This window comes from Callithrix jacchus, chromosome 22 (genome assembly GCF_049354715.1).
Source record: "Callithrix jacchus isolate 240 chromosome 22, calJac240_pri, whole genome shotgun sequence".
Taxonomy (NCBI): Eukaryota; Metazoa; Chordata; class Mammalia; order Primates; family Cebidae; genus Callithrix; species Callithrix jacchus.
This window is the reverse complement of record NC_133523.1, coordinates 2,555,670-2,580,000: the sequence shown is the minus strand read 5'-3', so window position 1 is coordinate 2,580,000 and position 24,331 is coordinate 2,555,670. Positions and strand designations below refer to the sequence as shown.

Genomic DNA, 24,331 nt, shown 5'->3' with positions numbered 1-24,331 from the left:
ACAAACAAGAGAATACAAAAAACCCCTCATGATCCCTTAAAATGTTTTTTTCTGTTTGTTTTTGCTTTTGAGAGAGTCTCAGTCTGTTGCCTCCACCTCCCGGGCTCAAGCAGTCCTCCCGCCTCCCCTCCTGAGAAGCAGGGGCTGTACAGGCACGCGCCGCCATGCCCAGCTAATTTTGTATTATTATTGTTGTGTTTTTTGAGACAGAGTCTTACTCTGTTACCAGGTGCCAGGCTGGAGCGCAGTGGCACAATCTCGGCTCACCGCAACCTCCGCCTCCTGGGTTCAGGCAATTCTCCTGCCTCAGCCTCCTGAGTAGCTGGGATTACAGACGCACACCACCGTGTCCAGCTAATTTTTGTATTTTTAGTAGAGACGGGGTTTCACCATGTTGGTCAGGATGATCTCGATCTCTTGACCTCGTGATCCATCCGCCTCGGCCTCCCAAAGTGCTGGGATTACAGGTTTGAGCCACCGCACCCGGCTAATTTAGTATTTTTAGTAGAGATGGTGTCTTGCTGTGTTGCCCAGGGTGGTCTCGAACTCCTGGGCTCAAGTGATCTGCCCTCCTCGGTCTCCGAAAGTGCTGGGATCACAGGTGTGAGCCACTGCGCCCAACTGGTTTTTTTCTTGTTGTTAATTCATCACAGGCCAGCCCTTCCTCTCCTACTTTTTTTTTTTTTTTTTGAGACAGAGTCTCGTTCTGTTACCTGGCTGGAGTGCGGGGGCACCATCTCTGCTCCCTCCGCCTCCCGGGTTCAAGCGATTCTCCTGCCTCAGCCTCCCGAGTAGCTGGGACTACAGATGCGCGACACCACGCCCAGCTAATTTTTGTATTTTTAATAGAGACGGGGTTTCACCATGTTGGCCAGGATGGTCTCGATCTCTTGACCTTGTGATCCGCCCGCCTCAGCCTCTCATCGTGCTGGGATTACAGTCGTGAGCCACCGTGCCCGGCCTCTCCCCCTTGTTTTAACCTCAGTGTGGATCGGGCATTTCTGGGTTTTGCTTTGAATGGTGACATTGGGCCGGCCCTGTCGCCACCACCCCTGAGCGTGGGTCTCTCTCTCTCTCTCTCGGGTGTCCCCGGCTGCAGCTCCAGAAGGTCCTGAGCCTTGGGCATATCAGCACCGACTACCCGCTGGCCGAGACCATCCTGCTGCTGGGCTTCTTCATGACCGTCTTCCTGGAGCAGCTGGTCCTGACCTTCCGCAAGGAGAAGCCGTCCTTCATCGACCTGGAGACCTTCAATGCCGGCTCGGACGTGGGCAGCGACTCGGAGTACGAGAGCCCCTTCATGGGGGGCGCTCGGGGCCACGCGCTCTACGTGGAGCCCCACAGCCACGGCCCCAGCCTGAGCATGCAGAGCCTCTCGTATGCCAGCCCCGTGCGCCTGCTCAGCCTGGCCTTTGCGCTGTCGGCCCACTCGGTCTTTGAGGGCCTGGCCCTGGGCCTGCAAGAGGAGGGGGAGAAGGTGGTGAGCTTGTTTGTGGGGGTGGCCGTCCACGAGACGCTGGTGGCCGTGGCCCTGGGCATCAGCATGGCCCGGAGCGCCATGCCCCTGCGGGACGCGGCCAAGCTGGCGGTCACCGTGAGCGCCATGATCCCCCTGGGCATCAGCCTGGGGTTGGGCATCGAGAGCGCCCAGGGCGTGCCGGGCAGCGTGGCCTCCGTGTTGCTGCAGGGCCTGGCGGGCGGCACATTCCTCTTCATCACCTTCCTGGAGATCCTGGCCAAGGAGCTGGAGGACAAGAGTGACCGTCTGCTCAAGGTCCTCTTCCTGGTGCTGGGCTACGCCATCCTGGCCGGGATGGTCTTCCTCAAGTGGTGAGCGGCCTTGCCACCGCCCCTGCTGCCGCCGGAGCCCTCTGGAAGCCTGGGCTGGACACAGGCCGCGTCCCCCGGCCCCGCCTCCCCCGGGAGCGAGTGCTGTGGCCCTGGGCACTGCCTGTGCACAAGGGGCCTCCCGGGACCAGGCTGCGCCCCCGATCCTCTACCCCGAGCCTCAGAGCACTGCTACTTTTTAAAATACTTCTTTCTCTTAAAAGTCTACCAAAGCTGTGTGGCCATGTCAGCCTCGGCCTAGGGGTGTGGGAAGTCGCTGGCGGGAGGGCCGGGGCCAGGGCTGGGGTCCAGGTGAGATGGGTCACGACCCGCTTCTCCCTGCCGCACGCCCCTAGCCTGGAGCCAAGGATGGCGCATTCAGCTGCTGAGGCCAAAGTGGGGGCTGCGCTGCCGACCCTGTGCCTGAGGAGCCAGCTGGGGCCCTGAGCCCCATCCCCCACCCTCTGTTGCCGGGACCTCACCACCTGAGCCCCAGAGTGTCTTGAAGTGTGTTAAAGGTTGGAGTCACTGCAGTGGGGCAGCTGGGCTCCGTCCCTCCTGCCACCCAAGGCTGTGCTCCCCGTGAATGGCTCGTGCACCCTCAGGAGCACCTCCTCTCCCTGCTGCTGTGGCCCCTGGGCCGGGTGAATGTCACGGTTTCCCGGGACGCACAGGCAGGGCCGGGGACGGCTTGATCGGTTCTCACACCGGGGTCTCCAGAGGACGACAGACCCCATCTGTGGTGGAACAGTGGCCCTGAGCCGGATTCCCTCCCCCAGACACACGGACGCCGCTCCCGAGGGGGCAGAAGTGTGTGGGACGAGCAGCTGGGCGTGGGCTAGGGCAGCCCTGGGCTCCCCGCTCTGTGGCAACCCCAGCATGCCAACTGTCGTCCTGGCAACCCCGCTGGGTCTGGGGAGATGAGAGCTGGGGAGGGACGCCCTTCCTTGGGGATTTTGCTCTGCCTGGCTCAAAGCCGCCGTGGAGCCACAGAAGGGCCCCGGCCTGCCCGCCTGGGATGGGTTTTTCCTCTGGCTTCGTGCCGCCTCGCTGTGACCTGGAGCCCCGCTCCCCGTCTCTGGGCCTTGGTGTCTTCCAGCTGCGTCAGGGCTGTGAGGGCCCCTGGCTATCCCCTCCTCCTCCCTTGTTGCTCAGCTTTGGGTGCCAAGGCCCAAGGTACCCTTCTTCTGCCCCATGCCCAGCCTGCCTGGCCACCATGTCTCCCTATACCCGCCCACAAGACTGACTGGAGAGGCCCCCGTCTGCCCTGCGGGCTTGGGCCTGTTGGGGCTCCCATCCATCACTTTGGTCAGATGGGAAGCTCCAGGCCGGCGAGTGACTTCTCTGAGGGGCGTCCTGGCCTGTGGTTCCTCTGGGACCCAGTCACAGGAGGGGACGGCCTCCAGAGGGCGGTGGCTGCCCGGAGCATCATCACGGGGATCCTGGGAAGGCAGGGCAGTCGCACAGCCCCTGTAAGTGAGCCAGAGTTCAGCCTCCGCTTCTGAGACGCGCCCCCAACTTGCACTCCAGGGGGTCCCTACCCTGTTGCTGTTGGAAGCGTGAGACCTGTTCCTGGGAGCCTGTGTCTGAACCTCATACCGGGACCCTGGTCCCATGCGTGTAGGAGCTTCGAGGTGTCCTGAACACGGTGTGGTTCTGCCCCACCCTCCCCCACTTCACCCCCTTGGGCCATCTGTCCTTTACCCCAGGTGGTGGGTCGTGAAGCTGCCAGGTCCCTGCAGTGCGGGGGGGGGTTGTGGCTTGAGTTTCACAGCTGGCAGGGGATAGAGACATCCAGGTTCCCCACACGGGAAGGCTCAGGGTCCCTGTTCCCCGAATCCAGCTGGAGCCACGTGGGGCAGAGCACCACCTGCTCTGGGGTCCCCATTCACCTGTACCCATCACAGCTGCAAGCATGAAGCAGGGCCCTGCCCTACACCAGCCACTGGCTCCCCAGGGTGGCCCTTGGGCCACCTGCAAGCCATCGATGCCTGCAGGCCCAGCCACTCCACCCTGAGGACACTGTGCCATCAGCCATGTCTGTCCTCCCACGGGTGGGAGCTCAGGGCTGGCCCTGCTTCTTTAACCTCCGCAGACCAGAGGCAGCAGCCAGAAAGCAGGATGCAGGCGGGGGCGAGCAGCCTGTGGCCTCCAGACCTCTCTGTCCCAGAGTCCTCAGGGGGCATGGAGGAGCTTTCCTGGGGCCAGCGGGACCCTAAGGCAGCAGGATAGCTCCTGAGCCCCTTTCGTTCGGCTTTCCCCCGCTTTTTTTTGTTTTTGTTTTTTTGAGGTGGAGTTTCGCTCTGTCGCCCAGGCTGGAGTGCAGCGGCGTGATCTTGGCTCACTGCAACCTCCGCCTCCCGGGTTCAAGCGATCCTCCTGCCTTGGCCTCCGGAGTAGCAGGGGCTGCAGTTCCCCTCACCACGCCTGACTCATTTTTGTATTTTTAGTAGAGATGGGGTTTCACCATGTTGGTCAGGCTGGTCTCGATCTCCTGAGCTCAGGCGATCCACCTGCTTTGGCCTCCCGAAGTGCTGAGATGACAGGTATGAGCCACCGCGACTGATGGCTTTACCCATCTTAGAGGAGGAACTCAGGGTATCTCCATGTTGGGGTAAAGATGTGGAGAGTCGGCTCACCTGACCGACATAGAGTCCAGAGGCTCATTCCCAAGGTCCCTTGGCCGACGGTGGCCAGGCCAGGTCTCCTGTGAGGTAGCCCAGCTACTCTGTCCCCTCTGGCTCTACCCACGGACACACTGCTACTCAGTGCTGGGAGCCACAGCTTGAGGAAGCCTGGTTTTATCACTGCCTGCAGCCACAGACCACTCCTGCCTCAAAACAACGTCACAGCACTGCAGAGCGGGCCAGCTCCGGCTGCACACAGCCTCCTCCATCTCTACACGACTCCGTGAGTCAAAGAAATGTCACGTGACCCGCAGAAGCCGAGGGTCCTCCTCCTGGGGGGGGTCTCTCACTAACTCTATGACTCCCAGCCGGGGATCTTCTGCCCCCAGGGGATGCCGAGCCATGTCTGGGGACGTCTGTGGTTGTCTTGACGGTGGGCGCTCCTGGCACTGAGTGGGTGGAAGCCAGGGACGCTGCTCAGCACCCTGCACTGCCCAGGATGGCCCCACCCCAGAGAGCAGTCCAGTCCCCGTGTCCACGAGCCCCAGGGGAGAGACCCAGGGCAGGTGATGGTGGGTGGCGCAGACCACCCCTTCTCGAGAGATGGGGAGGAGACGGGGCACCTGCCAAGCGTTTCATGCGCTGACAGAGAGCAGGAGCACTTGGGCAGATCGTTCCTGGATCATACAGGCAGCTTCCTGTTAAAAAAAAACAAAACTCCGGCCGGGCGCGCTGGCTCAGCACCTCTAATCCCAGCACTTTGGGAGGCCGAGGCGGCGGATCACCGGAGCCCAGGAGTTGGAGACCAGCCTGGCCAACATGGTGAAATCCCGTCTCTACTAAAAATACAGAAATGAGCCGGGCGTGGTGGTGCGTGCCTGTAATCCCAGCTACTTGGGAGGCTGAGGCAGGGGAATCGCTTGAACTTGGGAGGCGGAGGTTGCACTGATCCGAGATCGCACCACTGCACTCCAGCCTGGGTGACAGGGCAAGACTCCATCTCAAAAAAAACAAAAAACAAAAGCAAGACTCCAAGCACAGAGCACCCAGCTCCACCTTCGGTAGGGCTCCTGGCTGAGTCACGGCCACCCCTAGTCCAAGGCCTGGCCAGGGCTTCCCTTGTCTGCGACAGGGCAGGTCACAGGCGGGAGGGACCCAGGTCAGGCCCAGCCGCTGCCCCGCCAGAAACAGACCCAGCAGCCTTGCCCAGACCCCAGGTGGGTCCAGGCTTTTCTCTTGGGACAGAGCTGGTGGGCCCGGGATGGTGGCATCACTCGGCTCCTCAAGCTGGAGAACTGACTGAGGACTTGGACTCGGGGTCCCTGCGGGGCGCAGGGGTGGCCTCCAGCGGGAAGGAGGGCGAGAAGGAAGCCCCTCGCGGGGTTCTCAGCACAGAGGACAGCTGGATGGCGTCCGATTCTCCCACCTGGACCCGGAGACAAGAGGAGAGAATGAGGAGGCGGCGCCCAGGCCCGCGGGGTTGAATCAGCCGTAATAACAGCCTGTCGGCCTTACGTGTCTGTTTGCATTTCTGTTGCGGAAGTTATTAGCTCTGGGCGGGACGAGGAGATTGCGGTAGATGGGACGGTGTCTCCCAGCCCGCGGCACGCACCATCAGTCTGTCCTGGCCAGCAGCTCCCGACCCTCTGCCCCACCGGAGAGAGAAGAGAGGGGGCGGCGTCCCACCTGTCCCAGCTGCCAGCCTGCACCCAGCTCATGCCCTGAGCAGTGTCTGCTTTTCAAACAGAGCTAGTGAGCAGCCTGTCACCAATAAAGGCTCCCCGGCCTTTGCCCCAGCCTTTCCGGGGTCCCCTTGCGGGTGGGGAGGTAGCAGAGGCTCCTGGGAGTAGAGGAGGCATCTTCCCTTCTAGGGAGCGCTGATGCTGTGGGACAGCACCCTTGCCAGACGGGGGCGCTCAGGCCTGTAATCCCAGCACTTTGGGAGGCTGAGGTGGGTGGATCACCTGAGGTCGGGAGTTCCAGACCAGCCTGGCCAACATGGCAAAACCCCGTCTCTACTAAAAATATAAAAATTAGCCGGGTGTGGTGGCGCGTGCCTGTAATCCCAGCCACTCGGGAGGCTGAGGCAGGGGAATCGCTTGTACCCGAGAGGCGGAGGTTGCAGTGAGCGGAGATTTCACCACTGTGCTCTAGTCTGGGCAACAGAGCAAGATTCCATCTATAAAAAAAAAAAAAAAAAATCATAGCACCCTGATGTTAAAGAGGAACCCAGTGGTGGCTCTAGGGGCCAGGCAGGTGGCTTCTGTGAGGCGTGGGTTTTCCACGGTGGCCTGGGGCCTGGGGGAGCAGTGGTGAGCAGCTCTGCAGTTGGTGACGGGTAAGATAAATGGGTGTGGGAATGCCAGCCTGTCCATCTTCGAAGGCAAATGGTTTTGACAAATGGTCTCTGTATTTTAAAATATCGATGCCACCAGCCTGGGCAATATAGTAAGACCTCATCTCTACAGAATTTTTTTTTTTTTCTTTTGAGACGGAATCTTGCTCAGTCGCCAGCCTGGAGTGCAGTGGCGTAACGTCTGTTGACTGCACCCTCCACCTCCTGGGTCCAGGTGATTCCCCTTCCTCAGCCTCCCACGTACCTGTGACTACAGGCGCACGCCACCACACCTAGCTGGTCTTTTGTGTTGTAGTAGAGACGGGGTTTCACCATGTTGACCAGGATGGTCTCGATCTCCTGACCTCATGATCCACCCGCCTCGACTTCCCAGAGTGTTGGGATTACAGGCGTGAGCCACCGCGCCCGGCCCAGAATTTGTTTAAGAGAGAGTCTCGCTCTTTTGTGCAGACTCTGGAGTGCGGTGGTGCGATCCCGGTTCACTGCAACCTCCGCCTTCCAGGTTCAAGTGATTCTCCTGCTTCAGCCTCCCAAGTAGCTGGGATTATAGGTACGATCCACCACGCCCGGCTAATTTTTTTTGTATTTTTAGTAGAGATGGGGTTTCACCATGTTGCCCAGGCTGGTCTTGAACTCCTGAGCTCAAGTAATCCACCCACCTCAGCCTCCCAAAGTGCTGGAATTACAGGCATGAGCCCCCATGCCTGGCCCCTCAAATTGTTTTAAATTAGGCGGGCCTGGTGGTGTGTGCCTGTAGTCCCAGCTACTCGGGAGGCTGAGGAGGGAGGATCGCTTGAGCCTAGGAGGTCAACGCTATGCTGAGCTGTGACCTCACCACTGTACTCCAGCCTGGACGATGGAGTGAGACCCTGTCTCGATAGATAGATAGATAGACAGATACATACATAGATAGATAAACAGATAGATAGACAGATAAGTAGATGATTGATAGATGATAGATGACATATAGATGACTGATAGACAATAAATGATTAGGGCCGGGCGCGGTGGCTCAAGCCTGTAATCCCAGCACTTTGGGAGGCCGAGGCGGGTGGATCACGAGGTCAAGAGATCGAGACCATCCTGGTCAACATGGTGAAACCCTGTCTCTACTAAAAATACAAAAATTAGCTGGGCACGGTGGTGCGTGCCTGTAATCCCAGCTACTCGGGAGGCTGAGGCAGGAGAATTGCCTGAACCCAGGAGGCGGAGGTTGCGGTGAGCCGAGATCGCACCATTGCACACCAGCCTGGGTAACAAGAGTGAAACTCCGTCTCAAAAAAAAAGAAAAAAGAAAAAAATAAATGATTAATAGATGAGTGATAGATGATTAATAGATGATAGATGATTGATGGATGATTGATAGATCGATTGATTGACAGATGCCAAACTTGAAAAGCAACTATGTGACTGAGCCCCAGGGGTGACCCTGCCTCCTGAGGGGAGCATGTGCAACCTCGGCTTTGCCCATGTGGTCCAAAGACCACTGAAGACCCCTGACGACTGGAGCCCACTGCCCTCCTCCCCCACGGCCAGCTGGGACTCAGTGAGGCCTGTGTGGCCCTGGCCAGGGCAGCGGGGTGAGGAGAGCAGCTGTGGAGCTACAGGGCAGGTGAAAAGCTGGGATGTTGCAGACGAACGCTGCCCCCGGCAGCTCTGTTGGAAAGGAGATCTGTAAGGCAGGACAGGCCCCCAGATAGCCAGGGACAGGGCAAGAGGATCACAAGGGGCTGGCCATCCGTCCCCAGCAGGCTGGGCCGCGGCTTCAGGGCCTGATGGATCCGGACTGGCCTCTTCCTCACTGGGCTACCCTGGCAAGCCGCTTCCCTTCTGAGCTGCAGTTTCCAGATGGGAGCAGGGACAGTGGCCTTATACAGGCCCCGGAGGGCCCAGCACCAGCTACACTGGCACTCAGTGTTTGTGGGAGATGTGCAGACCCCCCGGTGGGGTTCACCCTGGAGACTCAGTGTGGATACCTGCAGACCCTGCTCAGCTTGGGAGCTGGGGAGTTCGACCGGTTGTCTTCTCCTTGACAAAGATGAAGCGGGCCTCAGTCCTCCCTCGCCCACCTCTGTACTTCTGAGGATGCCCAGGGACTCTCCAAAGAGGGACTGGGGTACGAGACGCAGCTGGGAGCCCAGGGAGCCCCAGTGCCAGCCCCGGCTTGCTCAGTGCCCCGGTGTGCAGGTGCCCTGGCCCCTGACATTTGGATCACGGCCCCTGATATTTGGATATTTGGATCCCCACGATATTTGGATGATGGAGAGGCAGAGCTGGACACCCACCCACCCCCACTCACAAAGGCCAGGCCGCACCCTCTGCTCCCCGGCCCACCATGGGGGAGGGGCTCCTGCTGTCCTGGTTTGGGTGCTCAGGTCGGGGGTGGAGCCCCTGGTCCCCAGGGACAGCCGGGAGGGGAACAGGGCCTGGCCTCCCTGCCTCACACAGCCCACAGCCTGGTCCGGGAACTATAAATAGCAGCCGCAGCGTGGTTACTGCCCTGCCCACTCTCCTACGCATGAGTCAGCCTGCCCAGGCCTGAGCTGGTGCCCGGAGGAGCCAGGGGGCCGGCCTGAGGCCCTGCCCGGTGCTGGCGGGTCACTAGGGAGATGAAGGCAGGCAGGTGGACTGGGAAGGCACTGGGCTGGCATCTGAGGGCTTGGGTGCCCAGCAGCCCCACGTGGGTAGGCCCCCTGCCCATGTGTTCCCAGCAACCCTCCCGGCAGGCAATAGTGACCTCACTGACAGACGGGGGAACCAAGGCTTGGGAGGGCACTTCCCTGGAGGCAGCGACCTAGAGCAGAAGCTGGGATTTGTTTGCCCCCAGGGCTCTCTGTCTCTGGCTGAGGGCACCCCAGATGGGGCTGGGCCTCCCTCTGAGGTGCTCCTGTGGGGCTGGGGTCAGGGCAGGAGGGAGGTGCACCCCCAGAGCACTCAGGCCGGGCCGTGGATGCCCGGCTGAAAAGCTGGACCTTGACCTGAGAGAAGGGAGCCATGGGTGGCGTTAGAGCAGGGGAGGCCCATGTTCCAGCTGGAGCACTGAATGGCAGAGTGGAAGGAGGGCTGGAGGAACGGGGTCTGGAGGCCATGGATGGGGGGAGTGGGGTCAAATCAGGGAGAAATAGAGCTCTTTGAGCCCCAAAGCCACAGTAACCTCAGTGCCCCAGCCTCGGTGGTGACAGGAGAGGGGACTGAGTGGTCTTCAGGCGGTGCCAAGTCTCCGAGGCCACAGAAATGGCGGGTCATGGAGAACCCAGGAGCTGAGGGCCCGAGGGGTTCCCTGGGCTGTGGCACCTGTTCACGGGGGTTCCAGACCAGCCACAGGACTGGTCACCCACGGACTGCTCTGACTCCAGAGAGTCCCCTGTGGGCCGGAGAGTTGGCCTCACCACCAAGGGGTGCCTTCCTCCAACAGCCTCGAGGCCTGGAACTGTCCGGCGCCCACCCCTGAACACACCTTCCGGCCTGGTCACCGCACCCCAAAGTCCAGCATCCTCTGGGATCCACCCCGATGAGGTGAAACGGAACCTCGGCCTCTGGGTCTCCAAAATGGAGGGGGGCCCATGGTCTCCTGTAGACACACAGACGCGTCAGAGAAGCTGCAAACCCCTTCCCGGCAGAGCTCGCCAGTCCCTTTGCTCACCCTCTGCCTCCCCAGGCCTGACTTCCGTGGGCTGCCCTCACTCCCAAAACCAGGGTGCTGAGTCTGCTTCTGTCCCCATCCCGCCCCTGTCCAGGCCCCTGGGATGGGTGGGCCTCCAGGTGCGCCCCACTGACCCGAACCCCCCGCCCCTGCCCGGGCCCCTGGGATGGGTGGGCCTCCAGGTGCGCCCCACTGACCCGAACCCTCGGCCCCTGCCCGGGCCCCTGGGATGGGTGGGCCACCAGGTGCGCCCCACTGACCCGAACCCCCCGCCCCTGCCCGGGCCCCTGGGATGGGTGGGCCTCCAGGTGCGCCCCACTGACCCGAACCCTCGGCCCCTGCCCGCTTCCACACCTGCTCCTCGACTGTGGATAATTGAGTTAATTGCGTTCACAACGCACCCCTCTGGTTCCCCGCCCTGCGCGTGCCTCCCCCCCAGCCGGCCTCAGGGGGTCCCATTCTGCACCCCGTTTATCCGCAGTTCCGCCAGAGCCTCCCCCCTCCCCGCCCCCCGGCCCCCGCTCGACTCTGCTCCGCCCGACCCGGGCTTCCGACTCCCACTCGGGGTTTCCCAGGAAGCGGCCCCGCTCCCACCAGCAGGGAGGGCTCGCGTGGCCACGTGGCAGGGCGGGGGGCCCGGATCCCAGCGACTCCCCCCAAGCGGGGCGCGGGCCGGGGAACGCGGTGGCGGCGGTGGCCTTGGCCGGGTGGCTGCGCGGGACCCGTGGGCGCGGGTCCCCGGGCGGGGCGGGGCGGGGCGGGGCGGGCGGAGCGCGGCGGGGCGGGGACGGCGCGGGCGCGACTGCGGCGGCTCGGGCGGGGGGCGGCGGCGCCAGCGGACACCGGAGCGGGCAGGAGCAGCGGCCGCGGCGCCGCAGGGACCAGCGAGCCCAGGTAGGCGGCCCGGGGCGGGGCGGGGCGGGGGTCCCTGCGCAGCCCCCCCACCCTCTCCGGCCGTCCTCCCCTCCTTTGTCCCGGCCGCACCCTCCCGGGACCCGGGGCCGGTTCCTCCCCGCCCCATCCCGCCCGCCCCTCCGCGGCGCACCTTGGACAGCTCCCGCCGCCTCCCCTCCCCCACCCGGAGCCCCCCGACCCCGCCGAGGCCCCCCCGCCGCCCCTCTCCGCATCGGCTCCCCCCCCCACCCCCCACCTCCCCCCCCCCGGCAGGGCCTCCTGTCACCCGCTCAGCCCTCCGCCCCGCTGCCTAGCCAGGCCCCTCCCTCGGCGCCCCCTCCCCGGGTGGGCTCCTCCTCCCCACCTTGGAGGTCCTGTTAGTCCAGGGGCGCCCCCGGGCTGGCCCCGCACTGTGCCTCTGCGCCCTCGGCCCCCCCAGAGCAGGCCCTTTCCCCATCAAACCCTTCACCGGGGTCAGGCGGTGGTGGGTGACACCCCCTCCCCACCCTTGGTCGGGGTGCCCCCCAGAGATCCCTGGGTCGTGGCTCTCTCTGCTTTTCTGACCCTGAGCTGGCTTTGACACCCCCGCCCTCTCCCCTCACCACTCCGTGCCGGGCCAGGAGCCAGGGCCGGGGTAGATTGGCCCAGCCTGGGTGTCTGGGGGGGTGGGCTGCCCCGCACAGGTGGGAAACCGGGAGTGTAACCAAGCAAGGTGGGCTTTCAGCCCCGCTGTGTGCCCCCACCCCCCTGCCCTGTGACCTTGAGCCAGCCCCTCGGGCTCCTGCCTTGGTGCCCAGGACCCTCTCCCTCCACCTGCAACCCCCAGGAGGAGGGGGAGGAGGTGGAGGTGGCGTGGGCTTTGGGGCTCTGGAGTGTAAGTCAGGGATCCCAGACCCAGCGGGGCTGCTGGGGAGGACAGTGCTGCTGACTAGGCTGGAGCTTCAGTGTCCACAGCAAGGCAAAGCCTGGGTCTGGGGCCACAGAGCCCACGGCCATCAGGACCCCAGGCCCGTCTTGGTGGCGTCTCTCTGCATGGCAGGACGCCTGCCTCTCGGGACACCCACCCAGGAAAGGGCAGGGTCTGCAGAGCCAGCCGCCTCCCTCCCCTCCCCAGCACCCCCAGCCTCCTCCGAATGAATTACCGTGCATGGAGTCCACAAACCGGCAGCCAATCACATGAGTTAGCATTGCCCAGGCGCCCAGAAGTTTGCCTGGCTCATCACAACGCGGGCTGTCAGCTGAGGCTTTCATCATCCTGTTTGCTTTTTCTGGCAAATCTGTTACCCTCCATCATCCAGAAGGTGCCTTTGCAACCAACTGGCACAGCGATTGTGATCACAATAGTGATGGGGTCTCCGCTGTACCGGCCACTGCCTACGCCTCTCGCCATCTTGTCCCCTTACCTGTCGCCACAGTGGCTCACATTTCACAGAAGAGAAAACGGAGGCTTAGGGACTTGAATTTGCCTGTGTAGGTTCAAACAGCTGAGTCCCAGGCAACCTCTGCACCCTCCCCGAGTGCAGCGGGTAGAAACTGGGGCCTCCTTCTCCCCCACTGTAGAACACCTTGCTGGGGGACCCCCGCCCCCCAGAGACTGGAAGCAGGAGGAAGGGGAGGGGAGGATATCGATTCTGGAGAAAAGCCACTTGCCCTCCCCCCAGGGTTATTCCCCCACCTCCATCATTTCAGGATCCGCTGTGCTGTGTGACCTCCTGAGGCTGCTGGACTTCTCTGAGCCCAAGAGGGGTCTAAGAAGACCCCCCTCCCAGGGAGTGCTATTCCTAAGGATCCATCAGACCTAAACGGGGAGGGGGGGTCCTAGGGCACACCAGTCCATAGTTTGGTTTTAGACTTTAGGGAGCGGGGATTTTCCTGTTCAGTTTCTAGTTTTGTATTCTGGTGTCCTACCTGGGCTGCAGGGACCTGCCTCCCTGGGGCTGCTATTGGGAATCAGTGCCCTGATTTTCCAGTTGTGGATTGGACTCTAAGCCTCAGGATCCCATTTTTGGAGGGGAGAGCAGGTTGAAAAAATACAAGTTCCAGGTGGACATGGTGGCTCACGCCTAGAATCCCAGCACTTTGGGAGACCCAGGCAGGAGGATCACCTGAGGTCAGGAGTTCAAGACCAGCCTGGCCACCATGGTGAAACCCCATCGCTACTAAAAATACAAAAATTAGCTGGGCATAGTGGCTCACGCCTGTAATTCCAGCACTTTGGGAGGCTAACGCGCAGATCACAAGGCCAGGAGATCAAGACCATCCTGGCCAAGGTGGTGAAACCCCGTCTCTACTAAGAATACAAAAATTAGCTGGGCGTGGTGGCGCATGCCTGTAATCCCAGCTACTCAGGAGGCTGAGGCAGGAGAATTGCCTGAACCCAGGAGGCGGAGGTTGCGGTGAGCCGAGATCGCGCCACTGCACTCCAGCCTGGGAGACAGTGTGAGACTTGGTCTTACAAAAATGAGAAGAGGCCGGGCGCGGTGGCTCACGCCTGTAATCCCAGCACTTTGGGAGGCCGAGGCGGGTGGATCACGAGGTCAAGAGATCGAGACCATCCCGGTCAACATGGTGAAACCCCGTCTCTACTAAAAATACAAAAATTAGCTGTGCATGGTGGCGCGTGCCTGTAATCCCAGCTACTCGGGAGGCTGAGGCAGGAGAATTGCCTGAACCCGGGAGGCGGAGGTCGCGGTGAGCCGAGATCACGCCATTGCACTCCAGCCTGGGTAACAAGAGCGAAACTCCGTCTCAAAAAAATAAAAAAAATGAGAAGAATAAAATAAAATATGAGTTCCCAGGGCTATAGCCCTGACCGACCAATTCGTCATATTCGTCACGCTGGGGCTGCAGGCCTGACACCTGCATCTTAAACACCCCACCACGGGTGGCTCTCATGAGGGTTAGCTGTCTCCAGGTTGGGGGACGAGCAGGGACCCATGGTTGGTGGAGACAGGCAGCAGACAGGCTCGGGGCAGCAGGACGGGTCAGCAGGGTCTCAGAGCCAGGCAGGTGTGCAGCGAGAGGGGGAAGCCAGCACAGCCTGGAAGGGACACCCGCACCTGGGGAAGGAGTTTCGTGGGCTTCCCGGCATCTCCCATGCCTCTTGTGGCTCAGCGTCCTCCAGGGAAGCTCAGGCCCCAGATTTTGTCAGGGAGAAGTAAGCGAAGGGTGCTGGCTGTGCGCCCGCCCGTGGGACAGAACTGCAAAGTCAGCCACGGCGAGCAGATGGGCCTTTTCGGGGACGCAGGAGGCATGGCGGCCACCTCCTCTGAGAAGCCTCCCTGTCCTCCTCCTCCCTTACCGGGGGTGTGGGGCTGTCCCCTCTAGGCTGGGTGGCCTTTTACGTCTGACCCTCCTCTCCGCACAGGCTCGGTCTGGGGTTCTCGCAGCCGGCACCAGCCCTCCCGGCCCCGGCCCCCCACCTGCCGCGGGAAAGATGCCAGAGCAGAGCAACGATTACCGCGTGGTGGTGTTCGGGGCGGGCGGCGTGGGCAAGAGCTCGCTGGTGCTGCGCTTCGTGAAGGGCACGTTCCGGGACACCTACATCCCCACCATCGAGGACACCTACCGGCAGGTGATCAGCTGTGACAAGAGCGTGTGCACCCTGCAGATCACAGACACCACAGGCAGCCACCAGTTCCCGGCCATGCAGCGCCTCTCCATCTCCAAGGGCCATGCCTTCATCCTGGTGTTCTCCGTGACCAGCAAGCAGTCGCTGGAGGAGCTGGGCCCCATCTACAAGCTCATCGTGCAGATCAAGGGCAGCGTGGAGGACATCCCCGTGATGCTGGTGGGCAACAAGTGCGACGAGACGCAGCGGGAGGTGGACACGCGCGAGGCGCAGGCGGTGGCCCAGGAGTGGAAGTGCGCCTTCATGGAGACCTCGGCCAAGATGAACTACAACGTGAAGGAGCTCTTCCAGGAGCTGCTGACGCTGGAGACACGCCGGAACATGAGCCTCAACATCGACGGCAAGCGCTCCGGGAAGCAGAAGAGGACAGACCGCGTCAAGGGCAAATGCACCCTCATGTGAGCCCGGAACACCCGCCTGCCCGCCGCCCACCCCCACCGGTCCCGGCCTCCCCCCGCCGCCTCCCCCGACACCCTCTTCTGCCTCCTCCTCTTCTCTCATCCTTCCTCCGATACCTCGGCTGGGGAAACCGAGGCTGCCCCCTCTCCGCTGCCCCTGGCCGCCCCGAGGCAGGGCTGAGGCTCTTCTTCCTGCCCCGCTCTCTCTTCTGCACCCTCCTGTTCTGTCTGTACCCCCAAAACCGAGAGCCGGAGGTGGCCCCCTTGTCCTGCAGGTGGGCAAACAGGATGGGGAACAGGTCAGAGGAGCTCCTTGTTCCCGCTGGGACCGGAGGAGGCTGCGTTTCCCCATCTCCATCTCTTTCCCTGGGGTGTCCCCAGCCAGACATGCGTGTCCCAGTCCCCCACATTTGATCACTGTGACCTTCCAGGGGAGGGGGAAGTTCAAAGTCACATCAGCCTCAGATTTGTTTTTCTTTCTCCTCCTATTTGGTGTTAACAAACACCCAAGCCCACCCAGCCCCTCGTGACCTCTGACCTGTGCCCTGCACCCCCCTCCGGTCCCAGAACACCCGCCTCTCCCCTGTCCTCACACCGGGGATGTGGGGCCCGCGGGATGGGCCTCAGGCCACCAGGCAATAACCACAGGGCCTGCAGCAGTGCCCCTGCCAGCTCCGAATCCCACCCCTGGGACGGGCCACAGCCACGGTCGCAGCACAACTGTCCTGCCGGGAGGCACCGTGGACATGGAGGGGCTTCCCAGACCCCGCCCACCCGGGGACCTGCCTCTTTCACCGAGACAGAGACATTAGCGACGTGTGGTGGGTGGCGTCCTGGAGTGCTCGGGAGGGGGTGCCTGGGGCTCTGGCCAGAGAGACATCAATGACACCCCCGTGAGGGGACAGCCGATAGGACCCCACATCAGCCGAATCCGAGGGGGCTCTGGAAAGAGGTCTGCTCCGCCCACTTCCTCCCCACCACCTGTGCCCCAGAGAGCAGGCCCGCCCGGAAAGGTGGTGTCCTGGAGTCAGGGGGTATCTGCAGCCGTGAGGTTCTGGGGCCACACTCATGTGACCCCACAGGGCTGTGTCCGACATACACGGGGAACGGTGTATTTGTGCAGTCTGGGGTGCGTGGATGGGTGGCTGGCATCTAAGTGCATCTGCGTGTGCGCCTGTGTGTGTCTGTCGGGATGGTGTGTTTTTGGGGCACTCCCTGTGTGCGCTAGTGGTGTAGGGTATACAGGGAGTGGGTAGTTGTAGATACCTGTGTGTGCTTGTCAACAAGACTGGCTACTTGTGATGTGTCTGTGTGACTCTTTGTGCCTGTATGAGCGTGACTGTACTTTTGGGAGTGGGTGATACGGCTCATCTGAGAGAGCATTTACCTGTAACTGTGTTTGTCCTGATTGAGGGACACAATCTCTGTCCCACTCTATAGCAACATGACTCTATAGCAATGTGACTTTCAGTCCCAGATCTGTATCAGTCAGCTATTGCTGTGTAACAAGTGACCACAATTGGCCAGACTTGTTGGCTCATGCCTGTAATCCCAGCACTTTGGGAGGCTGAGACAGGCGGATTACTAGGTTAGGAGGTCAAAACCATCCGGGCTAACACAGTGAAACCTGTCTCTACTAAAAATACAAAAATTAGCTGGGTGTGGTGGTGCGCACCTGTAGTCCCAGCTACTCGGGAGGCTAAGGCAGGAGAATCGCTTGAACCCAGGAGGTGGAGGTTGCGGTGAGCTGAGATCGCGTCACTGCACTCGCAGCCTGGGCGACAGAGTGAGACTCTGCCTCTCAAAAACAAACAAAAAACCCCCCACAAATGACCACAGACGTAGCAACCAGAAACAACACACATTTATCATCTCATAGATTCTGTGGGTCAAGAGCCTGGGTGCAGGTTTGCTACTTGGGAATCTCAGGAGGCTGCAATCAAAGCACGGGCCAGGCGGAGGTCTCACCTGAAGGCCTGACTGGGGAAGGATCTGCTTCTTCCAAGCTCATGTGGTTGTTGCAGCAATCAGTTCCTCGCTGTTGCAAGACTGAAGATCTCAGTTCCTTGCTGGCTGTTGGCTGGAAGCTGCCTTTTGATCTGTGTCACGTGGGTCTCTCCACAGTGGGGCTCAGAACACAGCAGGTAAGTCAGCCAGGGAAGGCGAGGTGGACGTGTTGGTCTTATTGTGTGTGAGGAAACTGTGTGTGTGTGTGTGTGTGTGCACGTGCTTTTGTGGAGAGAGAGACAGAGAGAGCGTGCACACCTGTGTCTCTGTAGTCATGTGTCCGGGTGGGACTATGTAGGTTACAGATTGCTCATGTCTGACTTGGTACAAGCATGTTTGTCTTCCTCTGTGTTCATGTGAGTGTTTACTCAACAAGTGTTTATTGGACACACTCAGAGGGGGAGTGTGGCTGCGTGCATGTGTGTTGCTATCCAGCACGTGGACCGGGGCTCCCGGAAGAGCTGGCATCGTGTCTGAGCAGAGCTGGGTCCCCCCAACACCTGGGCTGGCCCAGGGCCCACCAGCAGCTGACGTTGCCTCTTCTCTTGCCCTGGCAGTGGCTTCTGGGCTCTGAAGGTGCTGGAGAGAGTGAGGCTGGGCAGGGGTCTGTGGCCCTTTCTCAGGGACACACCCTGATAGCACAATCTCCCTGGGGCCCTGCCCACCTCTAGGCCTCTCCCACCCCAGGCCCTGCCCCAACCCTGGAGAGAGAGGGGATCTGCCATAGGAGGGGTGTCCGAGCCTGCCCTGGCCGCTGGCCCGTCCTGCCTGGGCATCCCTGGTGCTGGGGACTGTGCCAGGCCACGCTTGATGTGACCCGCCCCTGCCCCCTCTCCCCCTGCATGTGGGTGCCCCCACCCCCCATCATGGGGTCTGTGTAGCCTTTGCTCTGGACATAGTCTTTCTGCAATAAAGAAGTGGATCCTGCGTTCCCCAGCAGCGTGGCGCCCTGTCTCTGTGGTGCGGGTGGGGTGTCAGCTCACCAGCTGCAAAGGATCCAGAAGGGTGGGGAGGTGCAGGATGGGGATGGAGGGTGGAGGAGGTGAGGGATGGGATGGAGGGTGAGGAGGTGATGGGTGAGGACGTGAGGGATGGGATGGAGGGTGGAGGAGGTGATGGGTGAGGACGTGAGGGATGGGATGGAGGGTGGAGGAGGTGATGGGTGAGGATGTGAGGGATGGGATGGAGGGTGGAGGAGGTGATGGGTGAGGACGTGAGGGATGGGATGGAGGGTGGAGGAGGTGATGGGTGAGGACGTGAGGGATGGGATGGAGGGTGGAGGAGGTGAGGGACGGGATGGGGGTGGAGGAGGAGACAGGTGGAGGACATGAGGATGGGATGGAGGGTGGAGGAGGTGAGGGACGGGTTGGAGGGTGGAGGAGGTGACGGGTGGAGGACGTGAGGGACGGGATGGAGGGTGGAGGAGGTGAGGGATGGGATGGTGGTGGGGAGGTGGAGGGGGCGGGTGAGGACATGCAGCACGGGAGGTGAGGCAGGTTCCATCTGGGACTGTGCCTGGAGATTTCTTGTTTGGCTTCTTTTTAGGGCCTCAGTTTCCAGATTCACTCTGCGTGCATTAGCTGGGGACCTCCTCACAGCTGGACTTTGTGTGAACTTGGGCAATTTCCTTGCAGGGCCCAGTGCTGTGGGGCAGAGGGGACTGTATTCGTCCATTCTCAAAACGCTATAAAGAAATACCCAGACTGGGTTCAGTGACTCATGCCTGTCATCCTAGCACTTTGGGAGGCTGAAGCAGGTGGATCACCTGAGGTCAGGGGTTCGAGACCAGCCTGGCTAACATGGCAAAACCCCATCTCTACTAACAATACAAACATTGGCCGGGTGTGGTGGCAGACGCCTGTAATCCCAGCTACTTGGGAGGCCGAGGCAGGAGAGCTGCTCGAGTCCAGGAGGCGGAGGTTGCAGTAAACAGAGACCTCGCCATTGCACTCCAGTCTGGGCGACAAGAGCGAAACTCTAATAATAATAATAATATCTGAGACAGGTAATTGATAGAGAAAAGAGGTTTAATCGGTTTAATTTAATTGTTTCATGGTTCCCCAGCCTGTATGAGAAGCAGGGCAGCCGCAGGAGAGTTACGGTCACGACAGAAGACAGGAGGGAGCAGGCACGTGACTCGGCTGGAGCAGGAGCACTGGGGTGGGAGGAGGAGCCACACACTTTAAAACAACGGGATCTCGCGAGAACTCTATCACGAGACAGGACTGAGGGGTGGCGCTGAACCATTTGTGAGGGATCGACGGGATATCGCGAGAACTCTATCACGAGACAGGACTGAGGGGTGGCGCTGAACCATTAGTGAGGGATCAAGGGGATATCGCGAGAACTCTATCACGAGACAGGACTGAGGGGTGGCGCTGAACCATTAGCGAGGGATCAAGGGGATATCGCGAGAACTCTATCACGAGACAGGACTGAGGGGTGACGCTGAACCATTAGCGAGGGATCAAGGGGATATCGCGAGAACTGTATCACGAGACAGGACTGAGGGGTGACGCTGAACCATTCGTGAGGGATCAAGGGATATCGCGAGAACTCTATCACGAGACAGGACTGGGGTGGCGCTGAACCATTCATGAGGGATCAAGGGGATATCGCGAGAACTCTATCACGAGACAGGACTGAGGGGTGGCGCTGAACCGTTCGTGAGGGATCCATGGTCATGATCCAGCCGCCTCCCACCAGGTACCTCCTCCAACACGGGACCACAATTCAACATGAGATTTGGGTGGGGACACGGAGCCAAACCCCCCAGCGCAGAGCAGGCTGGATCAGAGGTCTGAGCCAAAAAGGGAAGACCTTGTTCAGGCGCAGAGTGGAAGGAAGAACTGAGACACCATTCATTCATTCATGTGTTCCTGGGCTCATTCATTCATTCCACCAGTAGGTAAGAGGCTCTGCTGTATGCCCGGCCTGCCCCGAGGCTGGGGACACAGAAGTGACAGACACCAGCCCCGAGTCCCTGCCCGCTCAGAGCTTATAACCGGCTGGAACGATGACCCTCTAGGAGGAAGTGGATCGAATCATTTCAGACACGTGGTCCCCGCACAGAAGATAAACCTGCATCACGAAAGTGACCCTGTCTCAAAAGAACAGCAACAGAAAAAAACGAAGGCCGGGCGCGGTGGCTCACGCCTGTAATCCCAGCACTCTGGGAGGCTGAGGCGGGCGGATCACGAGGTCAGGAGTTCGAGACCGGCCTGACCAACATGGTGAAACCTCGTCTCTACTAAAAATACAAAAATTAGGCGGACGTCGTGGCGCGTGCCTGTAATCGCAGCTACTCGGGAGGCTGAGGCAGGAGACTTGCCTGAACCTGGGAGGCGGAGGTTGCAATGAACCGAGATGGGGCCACTGCATTCCAGCGCTTCACCCTGGACTACAGAGCAAGACTGTTTCTCAAAAAAAAAAAAAAAAAAAAAAGGGTTACAAGGCTCGGAGTCCTGGGCCTCTGCGGAGACCACCTGACTCAGAAGCCGACGGATTTGCTGGTGTCGAATCGAGGCCAGCCCCAAGGGGATCTGGGACCGAGCACTGAGCAGGGGGACCAGCAAAGGCATCAGAGCAGGAACAGGTGAGGCCTGGCTGGCAGGAGTGGAGGGAGGAGAGGGAGGGTGGCCAGTGAAGCTGAAGGTCGCTCTGGGAAGAGTTTGAGGACGCCGGGGAGTTAGAGAACATTTCAGCCCTTCTCTCTGCGGCTCCCCCAAGAAACCTGGGGGACCCCGCTGCCCCGTGTATTTCCTGCAGCCGGCTGAGGAGGTCAGAAGGCACTAACAGCCCTATTTTTACAAAGGGAGGAACGCACAGGACCTCAGTGTCCCCATCTGTGTAACATGCATGTGTGGCTGGGGTCCAGCTTGCCAGGATTCCACGAGGCGGGAGAGGGTCGTGGTGAGTGACATGTCCTCCTGGTCAGGTGTGAAGGTGGTGGAATCCCAGCTCCAGCTGTAGGGAGCATGGCACCTGCCTGGGACGCCCCCAGGTGACCATGGCTTTTGAGATACCCTCTTTTTCTAAATTATTTTTATTTTTAGATGGAGTCTTGCTCTGTCTCCAAGCTGGAGTGCAGTGGTTCCATCTCTGCTCTAACCTCCACCTCCTGGGTTCAAGCAATTCCCCTGCCTCAGCCTTCTGTGTACCTGGAATGACAGGTGCATACCACCACACCTGGCTAATTGTCGTTTTTTGCTTGTTTTTTGAGACGAAGTCTTGCTCTTGTCACCCAGGCTGGAGTGCAGTGGCAGGATCTCAGCTCATTGCAACCTCCGCTTCTGTGGTTCAAGTGATTCTCTTGCCTCAGCCTCCCAAGTAGGTGGGATTCCAGGTGCCCACGACCACGCCCAGCTAATTTTTTTAGTATTTTTAGTAGAGACGGGGTTTCACCATGTTGTCGAGGTCAAACTCCTGACCTCAGATGATCTGCCTGCCTCAGCCTCCCAAAGTGCTGGGATTACAGGCTTGAGCCACCGCTCCGGGTCTTAAATACAATTTTTAAAATATCTTATTTATAAATAATTATTGATTCACGGGAAGGTGCAAAGAGGTCCGACGCACCCTTCATCCAGCCCCAGCACTCATCTGAGTGTGTGAGTATGTGCGTGTGGTTTATGCAGGTTTTTTTTTTTGGCTGAGCACAGGGGACTTTATTGATGGTACACGACAAGGTGGGGCTCCCCAGGCCCCTCCCTCTTCAAGGGGTCTGCATGGAAACTGTGAGGAGGGGCAATTTGGTGTGGTGGGGGACTCGGTGTGGCAGGGACTCCCCAGCAGTGAGGGCCTCTCTTCCTCTCGTGCTCTCGCTGGGGCTGGTGGTCCAGGGGTCTCACTCCTTGGAGGCCACGTGGGACGTGAGGTCCACCACCCTGTTGCTGAGCCAAATTCATTGTCGTACCGGGAAATGAGCTTGACGAAGTGATCGTTGAGGGCAATGCCAGCCCCAGCATCGAAGGTGGAAGAATGGGTGTTGCTGTTGAAGTCCGAGGACACCACCTGGTGCTCAGTGTAGCCCAGGATGCCCTGGGGGGGCCCTCCGACGCCTGCTTCACACCTTCCTGATGTCATCACATTTGGCAGGTTTTTTTAGACGGCAGTTCAGGTCCACCACTGACACGTTGGCAGTGGGGACACGGAAGGCCATGCCAGTGAGCTTCCTGTTCAGCTCAGGATGACCTTGCCCATGGCCTTGGCAGCGCCAGTAGAGGCAGGGATGATGTTCTGGAGAGCCCCACGGCCATCACGCCACAGTTTCGCGGAGGGGCCATCCACGGTCTTCTGGGTGGCAGTGATGGCGTGGACGGTGATGGCGTGGACGGTGATGGCGTGGATGGTGATGGCGTGGATGGTGATGGCGTGGACGGTGATGGTGTGGATGGTGATGGCATGGACGGTGATGGCGTGGACGGTGATGGCGTGGATGGTGATGGCGTGGATGGTGATGGCATGGACGGTGATGGCGTGGACGGTGATGGCGTGGATGGTGATGGTGTGGATGGCGTGGATGGTGATGGCGTGGACGGTGATGGTGTGGATGGTGATGACGTGGACGGTGATGGCGTGGACGGTGATGGTGTGGATGGTGATGACGTGGACGGTGATGGCGTGGACGGTGATGGTGTGGATGGTGATGGCGTGGACGGTGATGGTGTGGATGGTGATGACGTGGACGGTGATGGCGTGGACGGTGATGGCGTGGACGGTGATGGTGTGGATGGTGATGGCGTGGACGGTGATGGCGTGGAGCCGTGGACGGTGATGGCGTGGACGGTGATGGTGTGGATGGTGATGGCGTGGACGGTGATGGCGTGGACGGTGATGGTGTGGATGGTGATGGCGTGGACGGTGATGGCGTGGATGGTGATGGCGTGGAGCCGTGGACGGTGATGGCGTGGACGGTGATGGCGTGGACGGTGATGGCGTGGATGGTGATGGTGTGGATGGTGATGGCGTGGACCACCATCTCAGGTGGTCACGAGTCCTTCCACGATACCAAAGTTGTCACGGATGACCTTGGCCAGGGGCGCTAAGCAGTTGGTGGTGCAGGAGGCGTTGCTGACGATCTCGAGGCTGTTGTCATACTTCTCACGGTTCACGCCCATCACGAACGTGGGGACATCAGCAGAGGGGGCAGATATGATGACCCTTTTGGCTCCCCCCCCGCAAATGAGCCCCAGCCTTGTCCACGGTGGTGAAGATGCCAGTGGACTGCACCTCGTACTCAGCGTCAGCATCGCCCCACTTGATTTTGGAGGGAACTCGCTCCTGGAAGACGGTGATGGGATCTCCACTGATGACAAGCTTCCCGTTCTCAGTCTTGACGGTGCCGTGGAACTTGCCGTGGGTGGAACCGTACTGGAACATGTAGACCATGTAGTTTAGGTCAATGAAGGGATCACTGATGGCGACAATATCCACTTTACCAGAGTTAAAAGCAGCCCTGGTGACCAGGCGCCCAAGACGACCAAATCCGTTGACCCCCACCTTCCCCTTCCCCGTGGTGTCTCCGGCATGTGGCTGGCGACGGGAGAGAAGATGCGGCTGTCTGTCGAACAGGAGCACAGAGCCTATGCAGTTCTTTTCCTAACTCCGTCAGCCAGGCTGGAGTGCAATGGCGAGATCTCGGCTCACTGCAACCTCCACCTCCCAGGTTCAAGTGATTCTTCTGCCTCAGCCTCCCGAGTAGCTGGGACTACAGGTGTGCACCACCACGCCGGGGTAATTTTGTAGTTTTAGTAGAGATGGTGCTTCACCATGTTGGTGAGGCTGGTCTTCTTCTCTTTTTTTTTTTTGAGACGGAGTTTTGCTCTTGTTACCCAGGCTGGAGTGCAATGGCGCGATCTCAGCTCACTGCAACCCCCACCTCCTGGGTTCAGGGTATTCTCCCACCTCAGCCTCCCGAGTAGCTGGGATTACAGGCGCGCGCCACCATGC

At 60.3% G+C, this 24,331-nt stretch overlaps 2 protein-coding genes and 1 pseudogene across 2 annotated transcripts in view; 2 read left to right on the top strand and 1 right to left on the bottom strand.

Moving 5' to 3' along the window:
• SLC39A3 (solute carrier family 39 member 3) overlaps positions 1 to 2,060 on the top strand; it is a 13,679-nt gene extending 11,619 nt beyond the window's left edge. The window contains exon 3 of the mRNA XM_002761568.6: positions 1,100 to 2,060. Coding sequence (XP_002761614.3) covers positions 1,100 to 1,834 — 735 coding nt within the window. The 3' untranslated portion in view covers positions 1,835 to 2,060. The remainder of the gene's footprint in view (positions 1 to 1,099) is intronic.
• Positions 2,061 to 11,262: 9,202 nt separating this feature from the next.
• Positions 11,263 to 18,319, top strand: DIRAS1 (DIRAS family GTPase 1). Its single transcript, XM_035286941.3, has 2 exons — positions 11,263 to 11,347; positions 14,715 to 18,319. Exon 2 carries the CDS (start codon positions 14,784 to 14,786, stop codon positions 15,378 to 15,380), a length of 597 nt encoding a protein of 198 aa, XP_035142832.1. The 5' UTR covers positions 11,263 to 11,347; positions 14,715 to 14,783; the 3' UTR covers positions 15,381 to 18,319.
• Positions 18,320 to 22,153: 3,834 nt separating this feature from the next.
• Positions 22,154 to 23,785, bottom strand: LOC100415084 (glyceraldehyde-3-phosphate dehydrogenase-like; annotated as a pseudogene).
• Between the last annotated feature and the right edge of the window lie 546 nt (positions 23,786 to 24,331).

Bases quoted from the DNA above. Each gene is read 5' to 3' on its own strand.
- DIRAS1 (XM_035286941.3), top strand. From the start codon at position 14,784: ATGCCAGAGCAGAGCAACGATTACCGCGTGGTGGTGTTCGGGGCGGGC.